Source organism: Microplitis mediator, chromosome 5 (assembly GCF_029852145.1).
Source record: "Microplitis mediator isolate UGA2020A chromosome 5, iyMicMedi2.1, whole genome shotgun sequence".
Classification (NCBI taxonomy): Eukaryota; Metazoa; Arthropoda; class Insecta; order Hymenoptera; family Braconidae; genus Microplitis; species Microplitis mediator.
Genome location: NC_079973.1, coordinates 3,926,921 through 3,949,613, shown reverse-complemented (window position 1 = coordinate 3,949,613; position 22,693 = coordinate 3,926,921). Strand labels below are relative to the sequence as shown.

Below are 22,693 nucleotides of genomic sequence, written 5' to 3'. Positions count from 1 at the left end.
GAAGTATTTCATAGGATATCTCTTATCCTTTATCAAGTCAGGGGTAAAAAAAATAATGTCGAGGCACCGAAAAAATAAAAGATAAAAATAAATAAAAGTAAAATATACGAAATTCAATTCACGTGCTTCCATGCATCCTTCACTAATATTTTTTTTTATTTATATACGAACCTTATTTCAATGTATATTTTCATATCCACTAACACGATATATATTTTTCGTACAATGTGGGTGTACATATGGTATTCCGTATAGCGACACAGGAGCTGGTTTTGTTATGTATAGTTTAGTATAGAAAAGCATAAGATGTAGAGGAGTGAATAAGTAAAGCAAAGCGTAGGTGGAAAATTCTTGTCGTTGCAAGCACACCTACGCCTTTTGCAAGTAGAGATCCCGGTAGTGACATTGAGGGGATGAGTCGAGCGCCCATTCAACCGTCTTCTTGTCCTCGAGCTACTGAAAATTCCTAACGTACGCAATATATATGTATATATATGTAGAATATGTATATGTGTATGGAAGTGCAATGACATATACATTTGGGTATATGGTACTTGTGTAAATAATCTTTAACTGTCAAACGCACGTGGTCGATTTGCAAAAGAGTTTTAAAATAAGTTATTTCATTTATAAATATTTTGTATTCATAATTTTTGTTTTTAAATATAATAAAATATATATAAAGGAGGGAAGGGTCTGACAAATATAGAACCAAGTTTTATATTTACTACTGAAAGACTAGGTTGCTAAAAATTTAAAACCTATTTCGAGCAGTTTTCGAGTAAACGGAGAAAGAAAAGAAAGAAATAATTTTTTTTTACTGTGGCTGATAGAAGCGATTTAGTTTAAAATTTGATATGCTTTTGCGGGCATATAATGGATGTTGAAAAAATTTACGGACGTGAATTATCATAAAGGCGGGAATAGAAAATTTTTTTGCTAGAGTAAGACGCGATCGGGAAAATGGTGATACATGGAGAGAAATGTCAAGTAAATATGCCTATGCACCATATTAATAATTACATTACTCCCCGAGTCGAAATATGAAACGTAAATTGAACGTTTTGGGCTTTTGAAACTTAATTTGACAGCTTTTAACTTATTCAAAATGTAGATTGGAGTATCATAAATCGAAAACGTAACTAAAACCTATTTAGACTTGCAATAAGAAAACATAAGCATTCTGAAAATTTTTTTTCATCGATTTTGTACTCCTGGATTATAATTACCTCAATTCCCTAAAATTTCGTCGTCCGCCTTTCTGGCTCTAAAATAAAAAATTCGTATTTTGAAAAAAAAATTTTTTCAGTTTCATACTTCTATCTAACACTATTATATCTTTTGGTTTCATGCGTTTTAAGCATCTGACAAAATATCTCTGGACAAAATATCCCCAGTTATGTGTCAGTTTTTTTGGCTTTTTTCACTATTTTTGCTTTCTTTTCATGGGGATATTTATGGGGACAAAATATCCCCCATAATATTATTATGTAATAGTTGCCACTTTCACTATTTTTGCTTTCTTTTCATGGGGATATTTTGTCCGGAGATATTTTGTCGGGGATATTTTGTCAGGTGCTCAAAACGCCTGATACCATATCTTTTCATATATTATGATATCAAGGTTATGAAAACTGTGTTTACAAATATTGAAATAAATTAATTAATGTTATCATTAAACTAAAATCATAACTTATGAAATTACCAATTTTTTACGAACCAAAATACAAAAAAATCGTTCAATTTACTTTCAAAACGTTCAATTCACGTTTAAAACGTTCAATTCACGTTTAAAACGTTCAATTAACGTTTAAAACGTTAAGAACGTTTAACTTACGTCTAAGACTTCGACTCGGGGAGTAATGTAATCATTACTATGCTGCATAGGTATATTTACTTGACATTTCTCTCCGTGTACAAAACTTTTTAGAAGTTTTTAAAATTTCTGAGTTACGTTTTATTTAAAAGATAAAAAAATAAATTGTATTAATTATTTTTTTATAAATCCCTTCGAGTCCACTTTCCTCCGACTTTTGTTATTAATAATAATAATAATATATAAATTTATTTATTTTTTGGAACCTTAATATTTAAAACGCAATTATGAAACCCACTATTGGTGATTTAATAAAATTTGAATTATAAAAAAAATAAAATAAAAGCAATTTTGGATAAAATTGATTAATACAGTGAAACTGTACGGTTATTGTCAACAAAATGATATTAAATTTTCATACGAATATTTCAATTGCAACCATTACATTGGTTTATATTCGCCAATTGGAACAGTCAATAACACATCAAATATAATGCAGAGAAATAAAAAATATGAGATTTAAATTCAAAATAAATGAACAGACGAGAAATGTGTCGACGAGTAGATTAATTAATTTGATAAATTGCACGTTAGTTAGTTATGACCCATGTAATGAGTTTCTAGGCTTTAATAAATATATAAATCCTCTAGTATAAATATATATGTGCTGAATATTGAGAGTTCAGGATAGCACGATTTATTGTATCGATTCGTGTACGCGTAACATTTCTACAGTATTATTTATACATATACATATACATATAGATATATATTTGTCGACGTTGCGGATTTTCTCGAGTACGAGAGTTCTGTATGTGCTTCGCCGCATCGCACACACGGTATTGCATATGCAAACAAGAAATCACGTTTCTACTATTCTCGAAAAATTGTCATACATCATATTCTCTTGGTAAATATTTGTTTAACTATTGGTATATATTTATGTACAGAATTATATCAACACCAATATAGGAATGTTTTGTATAAAAAAATTATAAATTTTTTGAAATTTTTTTCTTTATCGAAACAGACCTCGAATGCGAAGCGGAGAGGTAGCGTATTGTCACCAAATCAAAAAATCTCGATCCGCTCACTTTCAACTTAATTTACAAAAACAAACACTGCAAAAATCGGGAGTGAATTCATCCTGAAGTTAGCAGACAATTAAAAATTTTTGAATTTTTTTTTCAATAATTTAATTTAAAAAAAAATAAAACTAAAAATATGCACAGGTAGAAAATTTAAAAAACTGTAGGTGTAATTTTTTAGAAATTTTTTTTCTTTGAAATTTATCGTCTTTAGAATAATCCAAAAACTATTAGACGTCCGCTGACTTCAGTATCATAGTGAATTCGAGTGATTACGGATTTTATTTAAATTCGAATTCACTCTGTCACTCGGAGTTTTTAAACAAAATCACTTCGCATACGAAGTAAATAGGGAGTTGGTACTTTCAGCGGAGTAATTTCGAAGTGATCTGGATTTTATTTAAATCCGCATTCACTCCAGATTTAATCCACGTTCACTCCGCAAATTTTTATGATACTGAAGTTAGCCAGGATCCTGAAGTTAGTAGACAATTAAAAATTTTTGGATTTTTTTTTTAACGTCAATTGAACAAAAAACTAAACTAAAAAATGCACATGCAGAAAATTAAAAAAGCTATAGGTGGAATTTTTCAAATTTTTTGTTTTTACAATTTATCGTTTTTAAAAAATTCAAAAATTACTAGGCGTCGGCCAACTTCAGTATCGTAAGTTAGCCGACATTTAATAATTTTTGAATTTTTTCAAAAACGATAAATTTTCTGCTAACTTTAGGATCGTCCATTTTTTACAGTGAAGTTATGAAAAAAAAAAAAAAAATTGTAAATAATCATCCATAAAAAATAAAAAAATAAAAAAAAAATTAATGTAATGTCTTACTATATTATTAATCAAGCTTTCATTGTTGCGTGTGAAACTCAAGTGATTATTAATTGCTTAGGACTGGAATGGGACTCGAGTGTCACACGTTTAGTTGTATGATGTCTGATGTATATTGGCGTTGGGAATGTGAGTACGTGAGTGTATACATGTGTTAAATGGTTACATATATATATATAGATATACATGTAAGTGTGAAATGTAACATACTATCGACAAAGCATGAACGCGAGCAGTTTGATCTTATTAACGTTTCCATTCGTCGCTGGCACGTGGTGGCAAACAAGGTTTCGTAGGGTGCTCAACTCTGCTGACTACAGAGTAGTATGTGCTCACCTCATATGCGATATGTGTGCTTCAACGCGACAATGTCGATGCATCATCGATGCCCTGTTTCCAATAAACTCAACCAGACGTTCCAGGCTCTTGTCATTAATCATCCAAAGTACTGAGCGACGGCTAACATGAGAACGGGCTGGTTGCATCTAAACGTCTGTTACTAATGTTATTAATTTTCCTCTTTTATTATATTTTAAATAAATAAAATATTATTGACGCATTAACAATTTTTTTAGTATTTTTTATCGACACTTTTGAAATGATTTTCAGGAAAATTGACTTTTAAAAATGAACATGAGGTTGAAAGATTGGGCGGCGGATTTTATAATTTGTTATAAATCTCGACAGTCGGTGGAAACTTGAAGATGAATTGAATTGAAGGGTTCGAGAGAGAGTATAGAGGAAGCTGACAGTGATGGTTTAATTGGTGAAGAGACGAGCCGGTGACACATTGGCACGAGACATCGGGATCTCGAAGCCGTCTATCTTTGTGAATGATAGCAGGGAGCATCCTTCGGTCGAACGAGTAGAATGAGCCTCATGCTTGGTTCCCTTGGCGTTCGCACGAGTCGGCAGGAAATTGATTGGCTTCCCCAGGTTCCATTCCCTTCGACTGAGATTAATTCCCGCCGACCTTCAACCGTGTAATTTCGTGTTACAAGTTTACACCAGGCTTAACTCCTTTGTATTCATTGACTGGTGTTCTAGTTCACCCACAGATCATTTTATTTTTTATCATTTTTTAATTACTGAAGTAATTGAGTTTTCATATTTTTTTTTTGACTAGATTAGAATTTTTTTTTAATTTCACTCATTAAAAAATTATTGTGGGCTTTACATAATCAATTTTTTTACGGATTCTTATGAATTCGTCTGATTTCAAAGTGAGAAGAAAAAAAAAAAAAAATACCGCAGCTCGGATTCGAACCGAGACCTCCAGATTACCGACAGCCCAGGAAATGACAACGTATTGAAGCCTACTTCAGTCTAATACATATTGCACACGATACTAATCATAGAGGGGAAGGGAATTAAAGCTAATAGAGGAAACAACAGTTGCAAATCCACGGAACAAGGTCTATGACGCAATCCTCTAACGAGTTTCCCCGAAACGAGAACTTCCGTCACGAGAGGGCTAGAAACGTTATTGAAGTAATCGTTGAAAAGATGCGTATAGAGCTCAAACCGTTCTGGCGCGTTACCACTTTCGCCACTGCGGCTTCGGTCAAACGACAATTATTTTATTGCCCTTATACTTAAAATACGAACTGCCAGATAATGAGAGACGAGCGATTACCGACTGTGGTAAAGAAATTTTTAAAGAGCTTTTGTTTTAAGAGGGGCCTGAAATTTTTGCTCTATCACACTCGAGTCGACGAACGGGACCATCCTTATTGCACTTGCGCAGTAAACGGAAATTTTCTTTACGTTTCTCTCTTAAGGGGATACGCTACCGGACCTCTTTCTCACACTCAGAAAAATAAACGGGACTATCTTTGTTGCACTCGTAGAGTAAATGAGAATTTTAAAACAATTTTTCTCGGAGACGAATTAGAATTTTTGAAAATACGAAATTTCTAGCTCTTTTTTAGGGTTATAAAAAGACTCTCTACTTTACGTTTCCAGTGTTTGACCGTGAATTAAATTGAATTGAAAATCGGTTACCGTTACCCCTTAAGCAAATGAAAATTTTCGATAAATGAAAACGTATATTGCTAGTTTACAGAGTAATGCATCGAGTCTCGTTCTTAATCTTTCATTTAGAGAATTTGTTTGAGAGGAAAATTTGGACAAAAATTACTATAGATCCTTCTTGAGTGAGGGTCTATAGTAATTATCGTTTGAGTTTTCCTTTCAAACGAAAGCTTTACAAGGAAAATTAAGATCGAGGCGCGATGCATTACTCTATAGCCTAGCAATATACGTTTCCATTTTTCAAAAATGGTCATTTGTTCATAAAAAAAACGTAGAGAAAATTGCAATTTACTGCACAACTACAACAAAAATAATACCGTTCGTCAATTTGAGGGTGATCGAGAAAAAAGGCCAGACCCCTGCTATCTTTATTTTGAAAAAAATTAATATACTTGTATATTAAAAATTATTTGATTTTTTAAATTATCAATTATAAGAAATTTTTTGATTGTTGTCCCAATATAAAATTGGCCATAAAAATAATAAATAAAAAAATTCGACTAATCAATGAAAAAAAAAAAAAAAAAAAAAAAAAAAAGTACCGCAGCTCGGATTCGAACCGAGAACTCCAGATAACCGAAAGCCCAATGAATGGCAACGTATTATGTCCTTATTAAGAAGCTTACATACAATTCACTGGATATAGGCAAGGAACACAGTTGCACATCCAGGGATCAAGGTCTATAACGCAATCCTCTAACGAGTTTCCCCGAAACGAGAACTTCCGTAACGTGGGGAAGAAATACGTTATTGAAGTAATCATTGAACAGATGCGTATAGAACTTAGGAAACCGTTCTGGCGCGTTACCACTTTCGCCACTGCGGCTTCGGTCAAACGAGAATTATTTTATTGTCTTATACTTAAAATACGAACTGCCAGATAATGAGAGACGAGCGATTACCCACTGTGGTAAAGAAATTTTTAAAGAGCTTTTATTTTAAGAGGGGTCTGAAATTTTTTCTCTATCACTCTCGAGTCGACAAACGGTACTGTCCTTATTGCACTTGCGCAGTAAACGGAAATTTTCTTCACGTTTTTCTCTTAAGCAAATGAAAATTTTCGAAAACTGAAAATGTTTATTGCTAGATTATAAAGTAATGCATCAAGCCTCGTTCTTAATCTTTCATTTGAATCGTTTATTTGAGAAACCTCATAAGTCATATTTTTTATGAAATTGGGTTTTTTGCAGTTTTGGGTTCGCTGGATATCCCTCCATAGAAATCAATCAAAATATGCATTAAATCAGCGTTTAAAAAAAAAATTATCGGGGTGACAGCAATTTCATTTAATTGAGAAACCCCATAAGTCAATGACTCAAATAAACACGGGCAGTTTTAGTTTTACAAGAATAATTTTTTTTTTTTTTATTTAAAATTCGCGCTTTTTTATGAAATTAATTTCAAATGTTATTTTATTGTTGACTGTTATATGAGCAATTAAAATGTTTAAATTAATTATAATTTTTTGTAATTTCTGAGTTTTAGAGTTTAAATACGTATTTAATACTTCATTTTATCAGTGTAATATAGATTTGAGTGGAAACATTTAAAGAAACAATAATTTTATAACTTTTTTTTCCGTTTGGTTGAGAAACCCCATAAGTCAATCAACTTTAAATCATTTTTTTTTAAGTTTAAGTTAAAAAATTAAATTTTTCTTGTTGAAATCTTTTCAGAAACGCTAACATTCTTGTATTCAATTATTTATTTATTATTTTAATGTCAAGTTTTAACAAAAAAATGGTTTTTGTGTTTCCTGAAAAATTTTGTTTTCCTGACATATATGGGGTTTCTCAAATAAACGATTCATTTAGAGAATTTGTTTGGGAGGAAAGTTTGGACAAAAATTAATGTAGATTCTCCTTGAGTGAGGGTCTATAGTAATTTTCGTTCAAGTTTTTCTTTCAAACGAAACCTTTACAGGAAAAATTAAATCGAGGCGCGATTCATTACTCTATAGTCTAGCAATAGACGTTTTCATTTTTCCAAAATGGTCATTTGTCCATGAAAGAAACGTGGAGAAAATTTCAATTTACTGTGAAAGTACAACAAGAATAATACCGTTCGTCAACTTGAGTGTGATCGAGAGAAAAGGCCAGACCCCTGCTATCTTTATTTTGAAAAAAATTAATTATTCAAAATTATTTGATTTTTTAAATTATCAATTATAAGAAATTTTTTTATTGTTGTCCCAATATAAAATTGGCCATAAAAATAATAAATAGAAAAATTGTACTAATCAATGAAAAAAAAAAAAAAAAAAAAAAAAAATACCGCAGCTCGGATTCGAACCGAGAACTCCAGATTGCCGCTTCGCCTTCTGATGGCAACGTATTACGACCTAATTAAGATTAACACACAACACACATCACTGGGTTGGAAGTGGGAATACGATTGCACATCCAAGAACAAGGTCTATGACGCAATCCTCTAACGAGTTTCCCCGAAACAAGAACTTCCGTAACGTTGGATTAGGCGTTATTGAAGTAATCGTTGAACAGATGCGTATAGAGCTTGAAACCGTTCTGGCGCGTTACCACTTTCGCCACTGCGGCTTCGGTCAAACGACAATTATTTTATTGCCCTTATACTTAAAATACGAACTGTCAGATAATGAGAGACGAGCGATTACCCACTATGGTAAAGAAATTTTAAATGAACTTTTTTTTTAGGGAGGGCCTATAGTAATTTTTGTCCAAGCTTTTCTTTCAAACAAAACCTTCAAAGCCAAAATTAAAAACAAGGCGCGATGCATTAGGGGAGTGTGGGGCAGAACGGCCCCCCTGAAATTTTGATAAAAAAAAATTCTTTTAATAATGCAAAATGATCTGTAATCTCAAAAATCAAAAAACACGTTCTTTGGGTTCAAAATAATGACAAATAAGAAGTATAAAATTGTTTTTTTTTTATTAAATAACAATTAGTAATTCTAATCGAGGGAGAACGATTTATTACACCTTAAAAATTTTTTTATGAGTAATATAAAACCAAAAATAGTCGTCAAGAGAAAGAAATAAATTCTTAATGATGTAAACAATTAGAAAAAAAAAAAAATATCATTTTTTGGAAGAGGGCCTCTCTGCCCCACAAAAAAAAATTTTTTTTCGGAATTTCGGCAAAATGTCCATAAATTTGTTTGAAATAGGACAAAAGTAAAGTGATCTGATGGTTGAAAGCCACAAAAAATAATAATTGGCTTAGAGGGCCGCTCTGCCCCACCCTCCCCTACTCTATAGTCGAGCAAGATACATTTTCATTTTTAAAAAATGGCCATTTGTTTATGCGAAAAGCGTGGAGAAAATTTCCCTTTACTGCGCAAGTACAACAAGGATGGTACTAATGATCCTGAAAATAATAGACGATTAAAAATTTCTGGTTTTTTTTTCGCCAAATTATTTTGTCCCGATAAACAATTCGCCATAGAAATAATTAAATACCAAATTTTATTAATAAGTGAAAAAAAAAAAAAAAAATACCGCAGCTCGGATTCGAACCGAGACCTCCAGATTACCGAAAGCCCAGGGGATGGCAACGTATTGAGTCCTCATTAACAAACACGCACACTCCACACGATATATAGAGGAAACAACCGTTGCACACCCACGGAACAAGGTCTATCACGCAATCCTCTAACGAGTTTCCCCGAAACGAGAACTTCCATAACGACAGGGCAAGAAACGTTATTGAAGTAATCGTTGAAAAGATGCGTATAGATCTTAAAACCGTTCTGGCGCGTTACCACTTTCGCCACTGCGGCTTCGGTCAAACGACAATTATTTTATTGCCCTTATACTTAAAATACGAACTGTCAGATAATGAGAGACGAGCGATTACCGACCATGGTAAAGAAATTTTTGATGAACTTTTTCTTCAGGGAGGGCCTATAGTAATTTTTGTCCAAGCTTTTCTTTCAAACAAAACTTTTAAAGGCAAAATTAAGAAGGAGGCGCGATGCCTTACCCTGTAATCTAGCGATATATGTTTTCATTTTTAAAAAATGGTCATTTGTTTAAGAGAAAAACGTGAAGAAAATTTCCATTTACTGCGCAAGTGCAACAAGGATAGTATCGATAATCCTGAAATTAATAGACGATTAAAAATTTCCGGATTTTTTTTTTGCCGAATTATCTTGTCCCGATTAAAAACAGGCCATAGAAATAATTAATTACCAAATTTTATTAATAAATAAAAAAAAAAAAAAAAAAAATACCGCAGCTCGGATTCGAACCGAGAATTCCAGATTGCCGGGCGGGGCTCAACAGACAGTGGATTCTGTATGTTTCCATTAAAACCAAACTCAAACGTGCAATGGAATGTCTTATAAGTATGATAAAGTATGTTAAAACTAATTAGTGCCATATGAAACCACTCGGGAAACACAGAGAATCCACCATCACACGACACCTGACCGATCCACTGCCCCCACTGTGACAAGACAAGCTTGCCACAAGAGCCCCGATGTCATGGGGCTTCCTCATGACATCGGGTAAGTTTCCTCGAAGCAGCTTACAGTCCACAAACCGTTCTGGCGCGTTACCACTTTCGCCACTGCGGCTTCGGTCACTTTGTCATATTTAAATCGCTTATATTCTGTCTTCATATTTGAATACTTTTACCGACAGTACTCGTCATTTGTCAAATTAAAATTTTTTTAAATAATCGAATTATTTTACTTTTTTTTTTTTTTCAAGACAAACTAAATAGAAGGCTAGAAAAAATTTTAATAAACGTTTAAAAACATTGGTATGTAAATACAAAAGGATACATTGGACAGTTGTGTCTATATATTTTTTTTAATCGAAAAAAACTATTGGATTTTTATTTGAAATTCCCTTTGATCCAGATCGTGATATTTTTTTATTTTTACAGTCGACGATTTTACGACTCAGAAAAAGAAAATTTTATTTTGATTAAAATTTAATTATTTGAACATTTAATTAACCTCAGTCTCGCAGTAGTAATTTAATCAAAAAAGTTTAATTAGAATAAAATTTATCAGAAATACTTTAACAAAGTAAATTAATAACTTCTGAAATAGCTATTTGTGTAATATAAATGAATATTAACATATATGTATAACGTAAAACTGTCGAAATAGTTAGAATGAAATTAGTGAACATCGTATATGTAATAAATTAGAGAGTCGAGTGAAAGAGAATTAAATTTATAGTTACAAATGGACTGTCCGATGTCCTTGTGGTTTCGAGAGCCTTTTCCCTTGTCTCAGCATAGCTGTTTGCGTCAAGTACCGTTGACTGAGTTTCATTGTCTCCGTGCAACCAAAAACTCAACTATACATACTATTCGGGGTGAAGGTGCAAAGAGAACAAAGAGAATGATAAAAGCACCCTCAAATCGTCCACGATAAATGCATTTTTAATTTACAGGTATTTACATACTTCTATAGCTATGCAGATATTAATTTCGATGCAGACTAAAGTATTACTTTAGCTCAATCCTTTACTATTTGTTTTTTCATAAATTTCATTTATTCTGCAAAATAATTGGAGTTAACCTGACTAACTTTGACTTAATCAGGGTAATTTTAACCCTCTCTCAAAATAATATTTAATCTTCAACGGTTACACTTCCGGCATGAATGGAAACGTTCACAAGAGGCCTATTCATATTTTTATAAGGGATCATAATCACTATTTTTGTTAGGTTTGAATAATTGGATACACTGTAAAAAAATTTGTTTGAATTTTCAAAGATTGTATATAACGCAATAAACACATACATTAGTGCTTGAAATTTCATTACTAATTTCATATAGAATTTAAAATACACGTTTTTGAATTTTGAAATTAACACTTTGGATTTTCAAACACTTTTTTTTGAATTTTCAAATAAGTATTATGAAATTTCAAATAGAATTTTTAAAATTCAATATATGTTTTAGAATTTTCAATACTTGGTTTTAAAATTTAAAAATCAAGTATAAATTTTAAGTACGTTTATTAAAATTCATATTTTTTTTCTTAATTTTGAATACCAGCTTGATTATTAAATTGCGTATATTAAATTTAAAGCTTTTTTCATTGAAAATACAATTCAAATATCTAGTTATGAAAATTCAATTCCTTTTGTATTGTAATTTTCAAATAATTTTTAACAGTGTTTGAGTGACGGAGTGAATTCGGATTTAAGGGAAATTCTTAATCACTTCGAATTAATTCCCGATTTTTTACAGTGGATTAAATGGATGAGTTTCTTAACCACATAATCATAATGACAAAAATTTGCGGAGTAAACGCGGATTAAATTCTGAGCGGACAATTTTTTTTTATTCATTTAATTCTCAGTGAAATTGATTCCGAAGGGCGGATGCGGATTTAAATAAAACTCACATCAATCTGAAATCACTCCGTTGAAAAAATTTCCCTATTTACTGCATACGCAGGGTGATTTTTTTAAAGCTCCGTATCCCGAGTGAAAGTGAATTCAAATTGTAATAAAATATAAAATTCTCATTCCCTCATAATTACCCCCGATTTCCTACAGCGTGTTGTTTAATGAAATTGTATATTTAGTTTATCAGGTATATTCATTCAATAATTATTTGATCAGTTTATTGAAATCAATTTATTTAAATTGCTATAATATATTATTTATTCAATCATGTAGTAATTATTTTATATTGAATAGCTTTGAGATGCATTGAGTTTATTCGGATCAACATTTGACAACTCGGTTCAATAAACTCTCTATTATACATTATTAATAAACCATTAATTGTATGAAATCTAATTAATTGTTCATTAAGAGTAAATAAATCTATTAATATGTATCAATTAATTTTTTTTTTCATTGTACCCATTGTGCCTCGAGTTCTTCATTTTATCTCAGTCTACATACACACACGTGCACAAACGCAAACACACACTCATGTATATATATATTCCCATTAATTGAAGGTGTGCATTTGACATCAGAAGCATTAGTAATTAGACGTCAATTAATTTCATTGAACTCAAAGACAAACGCTTAGTATTATGGATTAATTATCGTATGTATACATATAATTAAAGAGATTGTTTAATTACAGAATAGATACGTAAACATTTAATAACACGATTAAGTGTTAATTCACAGTGGCATCTTTACTCATCCCTAAATTGATTAACAAATCCTCTCACACGTGACTACATTAAAGTACATTCAGCTTTTAATGACTGTAATTAACACCATGTTCCGTAATTGGTAATTTGAATACTCAAGTATTACTAAGTGCCACTAAAATATTTAAAAATTCTCTCAATTAGTGAGACCGTGGCTCAATAAATAAACGTTTTTTGTACGATTTAGTGAATTATAAGTATTGATAGTTAATTAATAATCAGTTAATTAAAAAAATAAAAAAAAGCATGCGATAGTTTGATTAAAACTTCTATCCGTGTTTCAATTAATAGCCGAAGTTTGTAATGGATTTTTGATTGTAAATAAACGGATCAATAACATGCGTATGCTTTGAGTAAAGTAAATATGTGTATGTTTTAAACAAGGTATAACTGATATATCCAATAATACGGATGTATCTATTACATAAGCTACTGCAAACTCGGGTTTTGATTGGAAACGTGGGAAAATAGCAGGCATAAATGTCATGTCAGTAGTTTGTGTAAACTTTGGATTATCTCTCTGAGCTTATAACATCAAACATACCTTCGATTAAAGTCTACCCTTGTAAATATATGTCATGCTTAATTTATTCCCGCTTACTTGTTATTGTATATTATTTCAAACTTACATAGAGGTCAGCATCTACTGGATACTGAATCATTATTTACACAGGACGGAAAGTATTATCGCCAAGGGCTAAGTCTGAAATTAAATTTACCATCAAGAAAAAATGATTTTCAAATTTTAAAAATTTGACATTTTTGAGATAATGTTCAATCTCTTAATATTTGATTATAAATATATGGATATATATTAATGTATATCAATGGATGGTAAATTTAAATATTTTCCTTTATTTTTAAAATTGATGTTTTTTTACGAAACTTTTTTGTCTGCATTAAATTATTTTTTTTTTATTATAACTAATTTTTTTGACCTAAAAATACCCAAATTGTCGGTGATTTTTTTTTTTTCGTAAAATTTAAAAGAAACTAGAAATTTTAAAGAAATTTTCTTCTATTGACATATAATTTGAACGAGTGTGAATGTAGCAGACAAGACTTTTATGAATTTTTAATAAATAAATAAATGATTTAAAAAAACGAAATTTAAAAAAATGCGCGGATAGATTTTTCTTTGATCTAAATACGCATTTTTTAAATTTTTATTCTGCTTAGATTTTATTTATTTATTCAAAAGTTTTAAAAATTCCACTTGTCAGTTACACTCACACTTATAGAATTTAATTATTAAAAAATTAAAAAAGTAGTCGGATATCTTCTGTTTTTAAGTTCGAAAAATAAATAATAATTTAATAGGAATTAATAATAATAATCAATAGCATGGATCTATTAATTTTAATGTATTTTTAAAAAAATGTTTAATTATAAATGGTATTTTCTCCAACAATTATTATTACCACGCAAATAAATTAATGATACTAAATTCAGCAGACGTTTAATCGTTTTTAGATTTTTAAAAAAATTATTAACTATAAAAATAAAAATATTTCAGAAAATTGCACCTGTAGTTTGTTTTATCTTCTACATGTGCATATTTTTATTTTTTTTATTTTTGTATCTTTAATTGGTTTAAAAAAAATTCAAAAATTTAATTGTCTGCTAACTTCAAGATCGCAATTAATTATTATAATTATCAAAATAAAAAGTTTTAATGCATTTAAGTAAAATTCATTATTTGAATTAAACAAATAATTAAAAACTCACCAAATAGGTTAGAACTTTTTTTTAAATTTTTTTCACCAATAAAAAATTTGATTTTTTAATTTTATTTAAAACTATTCACTTTAGCGCGCAAATTATTCGAAATAATCACTGACTCTATTAAATTACACTAATTACAAGTTTACTAATTAATTATTACACTCATTTATTATTAAACTTCCACTAGAATTGTTGTTAACAAACTAAGCAACTAAAACATTTATTTATTTAGCAAAAATTAATTCACAATTCAAATAAACTGCCAGCGACCTCTGGCGGGAATTTTAAAACTTTGAATTCCCGCTCAAGTTAAAACTGTCGCCATTTTTTGTGCAAACCTTGTAAACATACGAAAGTCAAAGGAAACTTAAATAATTTTACTTATTGGTAATTAACAATCAATTAACCACCAATTGGATACATTGTTAATAATTACGTAACAATAAATTATTGTAATTCAATTTATATTAAATCAATTGATGTGATTTTTCTTCAAGTGACAGTTCATTAGGGTATGTACTAATAACCTAAAATTCTCATTAAATGTCATATGTTATATTTTATTATTTCATTTGAGTATATATTTAATTTGCAGTTATTTTATTATTTAAAATTTTAATTTCAATTCATATAATTTGAATTGTCGACCCGCAAATTTTGAAATATTTAAATTCGCTATGATAATTATTGATTTTTCTACGAAATTATTTTGATTGCAATTATGACTCATTGCATGATTAATCATAAAACAATAATAATAATTAATTATATTTGAATAATTACTCGAAATTAATTAGTTTTATTCAAAATCTTATAATAAAAAAATTTTAACTGATTACGCTGATATTTAATTTTTTAAATTATTAATTAATTACTATTATGTTATTTTAATTTGTAACAAAAATTAATTTATAAGTTGATGAATTTTTTAAAAATTAATTTTTTTTACCCGACAAACAAAAAATGATTTTAAAATTTTTTGTTAGGTTAAGAAATTTAAAAAATTTTAACAGCACATTGTTAATTGATTCTTAACCTATTGTTTAATTATTTTAAACAATCAAATTATTTATAGTATAGTATATTTTATTAGACTCAATTCGATTTATTTTAATTGTCTGTAGATAAACAAGTGTCTAATTTTTTTTTTTTTTTTTTAATGGATGTAATCTATGGTAATTATTTTTATCTCTGTGACAGTAATTATTAAAAATTTAAAACAAATTCAACTGTACAATTAAACAATAGATGAGTGGAAATAATGAGAGTAAAGTTGGCGGCCATCAGACAATTTTTAAAATTTTTAAATTATAAAATAAAATTTTTTAAATAAAAAAATAAAAAAATGGGCTTGTAAAAAATTCTAAAATCAATACATGCATTTTTTTATCATATCAATTTAATTGTTTAATTTTTTGTAGGTAATTCAAAAATTGTTTTATGTCTGCTAAATTTTATACTCATGTGTAAATATGATACTGAATTGGGCCGACATCTAACAATCTTTTGATTTTTTTAAAAACTATAAATAATAAAAAAAACAATATTTCGAATAATTGCACTCAGAGATTTTTTAATTTTCTACATGTGCATTTTTTTAGATTTTTTTTTTTATAATTAGGTAGTAGAAAAAAAAAATTCAAAAGTTGCCAACTGTCTGCCAACTTCAGGATCATGTGTAAATGTAGCAGACGTCAGATAAATTTTAAATTATTAATAAATCGAGTAAATAAATTAATAAAATAAAATTTTTAAAAAATGCGCATTTAAAAAATTTAAAAATTAGTAAGTGCATTTTTTACAAATGATTTTTTTTTTAATTATTTACTCTATTTATTTAAAGTTTTAAATTTATCTGATGGCTGCTACATTCACACTCATCAACAATAGAGGTATAGATTAAAAAATAAACATTTACTTAAATTATTTATAATTCCAATTTTAATTTTTCTAAAAATATTTTTCAGACCATCCATTAAATTAAAAAAAAAAATTTAATGATAAATTTATTTTTTAACGCTTTTCGAAACTAAAAAATTATGATACTGAAATTAGCCAACGTTTTATAATTTTTGGATTTTTTTAAAACGATAAATTATAAAAAAAAAATTGCACTTATAGCTTTTTAAATTTTCTACATGGGCATAATTCTAGTTTTTTTTTTTTGTAAATTAATTTGTTGAAAAAAAAAATTCCATAATTTTTAATTGCCTGGTAACTTCAGATCATAAAAAATTCATTTGATTCGCATTAATTTAAAAAAAAACTCACGCATGACATTTAGTTTAAGCACTCGAGAAAAAACAAACAAACGATATCGAATTTAAATTTATGAAAGTATTTATAGCAAATCATTTTTTTTATATTTATTTATCAGTAGTAAAAAAAATCACCGACAGTTTGATATTAAATTGATATTAAAAAAAAAAACTATAGAAGATACACAAAAAATTTTTGAGTAAATTTCTTTCTTATTAAATTTACTTCAAAAAAGTATCAATAATAATTCATGTAAAATCAATAATTCAGCTGTAAAATGTTAATTAATACTTAATTAGTCTCAGATATCAATGCAATAATAGAATCAGTAAAAATAATTAATAATTTTTTTTAGTAAATTATTTTTAGTATCTGCCGTTCATTTGTAATAATTAGTGATCAATTTTTTTATCTTTAAATACGTTATGTAAATTTAAATTAAATAAATGTATGATAACATCTGATTAATTAAAATCTATTTTAAAATCAGCCCGCAAAAAAGTCTCGAGTAATCTGATAAATAAATATCAGAACGCGTGTAATAAAAAATTTTTTACTCCACTTGGCAACAGAAAAAATGCTAGAATTTTTTATTAATCAATTCTCGTTATTAAATTCTATAATTAATTAAAAATTTATATATTTTAATTATTTACTGTCCGCAGATTAAAATTTCAAGTAAAATTTTCGTGGTAAGATGGCATACTAATTTTTTTTATAATTTTGAATTTATTTAAAATTGAAAAATAATTTATCCCGACATCGTTTGTTTGTTACAAATATTTTTATTAATTTACTAACGAATGCCTGTGCTGATTTGTTTAATAATTAAGTATTGAGGTGAACTATAATTTTTTAATTATCAGCTGGATTGAACCCTGGTGCAACCGAAAATGTTTGCATTAATAAATCGTATATTGGACTGGTTAAAGTCATTATTTTGGAAGGAAGAAATGGAATTGACTTTGATTGGACTTCAATACAGTGGGAAAACAACATTCGTTAACGTTATTGCCTCCGGGCAGTTCAGTGAAGACATGATACCCACAGTAGGCTTCAATATGCGTAAAATAACCAAAGGGAATGTCACCATTAAAATATGGGACATCGGAGGGCAGCCTAGGTTTAGATCCATGTGGGAGAGATACTGTAGAGGAGTTAACGCAATCGTTTATATGATGGATGCAGCTGATCCCGATAAAATAGAGGCTAGTCGTAATGAACTGCATAATCTCCTGGACAAACCTCAGCTATCGGGTATTCCTGTTTTAGTACTAGGCAATAAAAGAGATCTCCCCAATGCTCTAGATGAAAATGGTCTAATAGATAGAATGAATCTCTCAGCAATCCAAGATCGCGAAATATGTTGCTACAGTATTTCTTGTAAAGAGAAAGATAATATTGACATAACCCTTCAATGGCTTATAGCTCATTCCAAAGGTAGTGTTCGTTAAGTTAATTAGAGTTATTAAAATTTTTTTTTTTTAAATCTTAAGTTTATGAATGAAACTAAAGAAAAAAATTGAGAATAATTCGAAACTTGTGTTATCAATAATAACCTTTTATCAATTATGCATAATAAATAATAATAATAATGATAATAATAAATAATAATAATAATAATGATAATGATAATGATGGTAAAGAAAAAAATTTCTTTGATAATACGCTTCTTTAAATCGAGTATATATGCTTATGTATTTCTTTAATAGTCTAGACCGATATCACTAAGAAAATCCTCTTTTATATTTTCATTAAATTTTTTTTATTGTAACTCCGAAAATTATTTAAATTGTAGTATTTATTTTTAAGTTTAAATTTGATTGAATAGAAGTGTATGTAATAATAAAATAATTAAAAAATAATTTGCATTTTTTCTGTAATTTAAGAACCAATTAACAATGTGCCATTTTTTTTTTTTTTTTAACTAATTTATAATCATTTTTTTGTCGAAGGTATGTATCGCTAATTAACAATTTTATTTAATGATCCTAAAGTTAGCAGACAAGTAAAAATTTTCAGATTTTTTTTTTTCAACAAATTGATTACAAAAAAAAAAAAAACTAAAAATATGCACATGTAGAAAATTAAAGAAGCTAGAGGTGCAATTTTTTAAATAATTTATTTTTTTATAATTTATTATTTAAAAAAAAATCCAAAAATTATTAGACGTCGGCTGACTTCAGTATCATTTTTATTTAATTAATTATTTGTTTGAAAATTTTTCATTAGTTAATTAGATTAATTTCTGGAACAAATAAAATAGTCTGGTTACAATGAAGATAAAAAATTAAAAGTAGAAGTATTTTTTAAATTGAAGCGCTTTTGCTTCTTAATGAATAAAACTCTAATTTTTATCCGCGAGATTTTAAATTCAATTTTTTTATTTAAAAAAAAAATTAATTATTTCCTGCATTCTTTCATAATAAGAAGAAAAAATTTTTTTTTTTTGTTTGCAGATTTTTGTAAATAATTTTATGATTAAAATTCTCAAATTTAAATCCCAGTTAAATTTATTTCATAAAACAAACAGTACCATAATGTCTAAGAAAAAAAATGGCCGGTTCAATGGAGTGTCAGAAGAAGAAATAATGAAGAAAACAAATTCACTACCAGATTATTTGCAGCCGGATCTGGATGTCGTTTTTGTGGGCATAAACCCAAGTTTAACGGCTGCATTCAAAGGTCGTTATTATGCAGGACCCGGTAATCATTTTTACAAACTACTGCATGCATCTGAATTAGTACCAAGTTACGTTCCTTTTGATGAAGACTACAAATTACTTGAATATAACATCGGACTGACAAATATCGTCGATCGCGCAACTCGGTCATCCGCCGATTTAAATTCTAAGGAAATAAAACGAGGTTGCGATATCGTTGATGAAAAACTGAAGAAATTCAAACCGAAGTTGGCGGTTTTTAATGGGAAATGCATTTACCAAATTTTCGCCCAACAGTTCGGGAAGACGAAATTTAATTTCGGTCTGCAGAATGAGAAAATTGGCGACACTGCAATTTGGGTCGTACCTTCAAGTAGTGCAAGGTGTTCAAATTACCCGCGTATGGTTGATAAATTATATTTTTATCAAGCGATAAAGAAACATATTTTATTTTTACGCGGCGAAATACCGGCCATTAATCTCAATGAATTTTATTCGATGGATGTAAAAAAATCGACGGTTAATAAAAGTAAAAATAAAAATGTAACTGATGAGTATCCGCAATATTTTATAACAGAAATTCTTGATGGTACGCAGAATAAATCTAATGAAAATGAAGTTAAAGATAAAGAAGAAATAGGGGAATGTTCGGTAAAAAATAACGACACTAAATCGTGTTACTTTTCAACGGATGAAAAAAAAGGAGAGGATGAGACAGTAAGTGCTGGCGGTAGCGTTTTGTCAGAAGAAATAAATGATGGAGGCAAAGAAGAAATAAATGATGAAGGTAAAGAAGAAATTAAAAGTTTTAAAAATAAAGGCGGGAAAGTTAAAAAAAATTTAAAAAGAAATCGAGAAGAGAGTGAAGGAGAATCTCAATTTAAATTGAAATCTAAAGATAAGAATGATAAGGGCGCGAGTGTTGATTTCATGAGTTTGATTAAGCAGAGATTGTTAGAGAAAGAAAAAAAAATTAGTAATGAGGGTGATGATGAATAATAATTTACACGCGAGTTTCATAGCTTATTTTTAAATTAAGTTCTAAAGACTCAATGTCTCAGTACGTTTATATAAATTTAACTTTCACAGTAACATAAGTTCTATTTCCAATTACACTCTGCAATTAAACTTTTACAATCAGAAGGGATTTGAATATAACTCTAGTGAAAACTTTTAAGAACATTCTATCCAGATGATTTTTAGGATTAATATTGTTTTGAAATTTAATGGGCACTGAGACAAAGTAGAGTAGGAACATCTTTTTATAAAAAAAAAAAATTTCAACTGAAATTACAAAGTTACCAGAAAAAATTATTAAGTTTATCGTTTACATTTTGAATTTGAAGTTGAAGCACAAACTGTATTATTGTGGTATTTATTTTTTTACTTTAATAAATAGATATATTTTTTTACGAAACCGCTTGTAGCGGATCTAAATTACTACCTCATTTTTTAAATTATTAATTATTTATATGAATCTTATGTAAGTTTATTGAATAATAAAAAAATCAATTTTTTTTTGTTAGAAAGTAAATTGAATTTTTCATAAATTTATTTATTAATTTTAAATTTTTTACAGGCACTTATGGAAAAAAAAATACTTATTATTTTTGTGACTCGTTCAAAAAAATTAATTATGTTTTTTAATTACTGATTACTAATTACCCCCAGAGGCCTTCAAACACGAACGGGTGGCTTAATTTTATTCAGGATCACAGTCTAAGAAATTCTATAGAAATTCCATAGAAAATCTAGACTCAGCTCCCTGAGTTCGAAAACAGCGGGAAGTTTTGGAATTTCCCCGCAGGGTCAACCGTTTTACTCATTTTTGAAAATTAATGGTAATTAATTTAGATGACTACGAATTTCGGATGTTGGAGAAGAAAAATTTTCTTCTGGTAAATTTTATGATTTAAAAATTTTAAATAAACGCGTACCAAACTCAGACAATATATAGGGTAAGAGCACCAGTACCCAGCCCCAAACCAGTAGCCAGCCACCTCATGTTAAATTATATCTATATATATTTTGAGCCAATGTTAAAGTATATGACCGGCCGGCTACTGGTTAGGGGCTGGGTACTGATGCTCTTACCCTATTTTGAAAATTGTTAGCAGAAGATTTAAAAGTAATTTTGTCAAAAATATTCAATAAATTAATAGCATACTTCAGGTCATTGAATTTCCAATAAATATCATAACCAAAATATATAAAATGATAAATGGCTGAAACAATAAGTACGTGGATACGTTCAAGACTCGGTGTAATAATTGATTTAACTCCATCATCAATAGGAAACTGCTGTCGCGATGGAACATTTTACGGAAAACTACTACACAGTTACGCTATAATAAATGAAAGCCAATTAAATACAATAAAACATACGTCAGATCCAGCATTGGCACGTGTTAATTTACGGCATCTTCAAGTATGGCTGCGATTTATCGGAGTCGACTGCGATCAAGAGTCAATTCAGGACATTTCCAATGGCAAGGGTTCAGCAGCCTTGAATTTACTCTACAAAATATTCCTGTGCCTCGAAAATAAAGATCGCTTACATTTCATAACCCTTGAGAAGGAACGCGAAAAATATATTCCGACTTCGACGAAATTTGACGTTAAAGTCGTTTCAGAAGAACCCGAATTCGATGCGAGTTTACCAGAGCATCCGTTACTTAAATTATTGGAAAGTAACACGAGTTTATCGAGCTCACATAAGCAAGAATTTCAAAAAATGATCAGTGATTATTTGCGCGGACGTCATAGTAAAGTACGTTTTTCACAAACATCTGAAACGGAAACGGTTAGCCAGGATTCTGGCGATAAATTGTTGAAAAATAAACCTATAAGTCGTCAGTTTAATCGTGAGGAAGTTAAGAAAAGCGCTAAGAGTAAAGTTTTGGCGGAACTTGACGAATTTGCTGAAAAACATGCTGATGTATCACATTCACAAAGTGAAAGTAATACTAATTAATTAATTGATTAATTAATTAGAGAAGTTTAGGGTTTCCGCGACGCCGCCACATGACCGCGAATTCTTGTAGAACTCGACGAAATAAGACTTTTTTAAAAAATAATTATAATTTCTTCAAAAATGGACTAGTTCAGGGTGTGCCGTCAACTGATCCCAACAATTTTATACCACGACAA

General features: G+C 29.1%; 2 protein-coding genes across 3 annotated transcripts in view; both read left to right on the top strand.

Moving 5' to 3' along the window:
• Positions 1 to 14,916: 14,916 nt before the first annotated feature.
• On the top strand, positions 14,917 to 21,009 carry LOC130669095 (ADP-ribosylation factor-like protein 8B-A). 2 transcript variants are annotated; one of them, XM_057471786.1, is made up of 2 exons: positions 14,917 to 15,133; positions 19,340 to 21,009. In XM_057471786.1, exon 2 carries the CDS (start codon positions 19,358 to 19,360, stop codon positions 20,540 to 20,542), a length of 1,185 nt encoding a protein of 394 aa, XP_057327769.1. In that variant the 5' UTR covers positions 14,917 to 15,133; positions 19,340 to 19,357; the 3' UTR covers positions 20,543 to 21,009. The 2 variants fall into 2 exon arrangements, with proteins under 2 accessions (XP_057327769.1, XP_057327770.1); XM_057471787.1 differs by lacking the exon at positions 19,340 to 21,009 and adding an exon at positions 17,747 to 18,714 and having other exon boundaries at positions 14,927 to 15,133.
• Positions 21,010 to 21,711: 702 nt separating this feature from the next.
• The window catches only part of LOC130668606 (uncharacterized), a 153,058-nt gene continuing 152,076 nt past the window's right edge, over positions 21,712 to 22,693 (top strand). The window contains exon 1 of the mRNA XM_057470961.1: positions 21,712 to 22,503. Within this exon, the coding sequence (XP_057326944.1) occupies positions 21,765 to 22,503 (739 nt within the window). The 5' untranslated portion in view covers positions 21,712 to 21,764. The remainder of the gene's footprint in view (positions 22,504 to 22,693) is intronic.

Excerpts from the sequence above, each read along its gene's own strand:
- LOC130669095 (XM_057471786.1), top strand. The coding sequence starts at position 19,358 with ATGATTAAAATTCTCAAATTTAAATCCCAGTTAAATTTATTTCATAAA.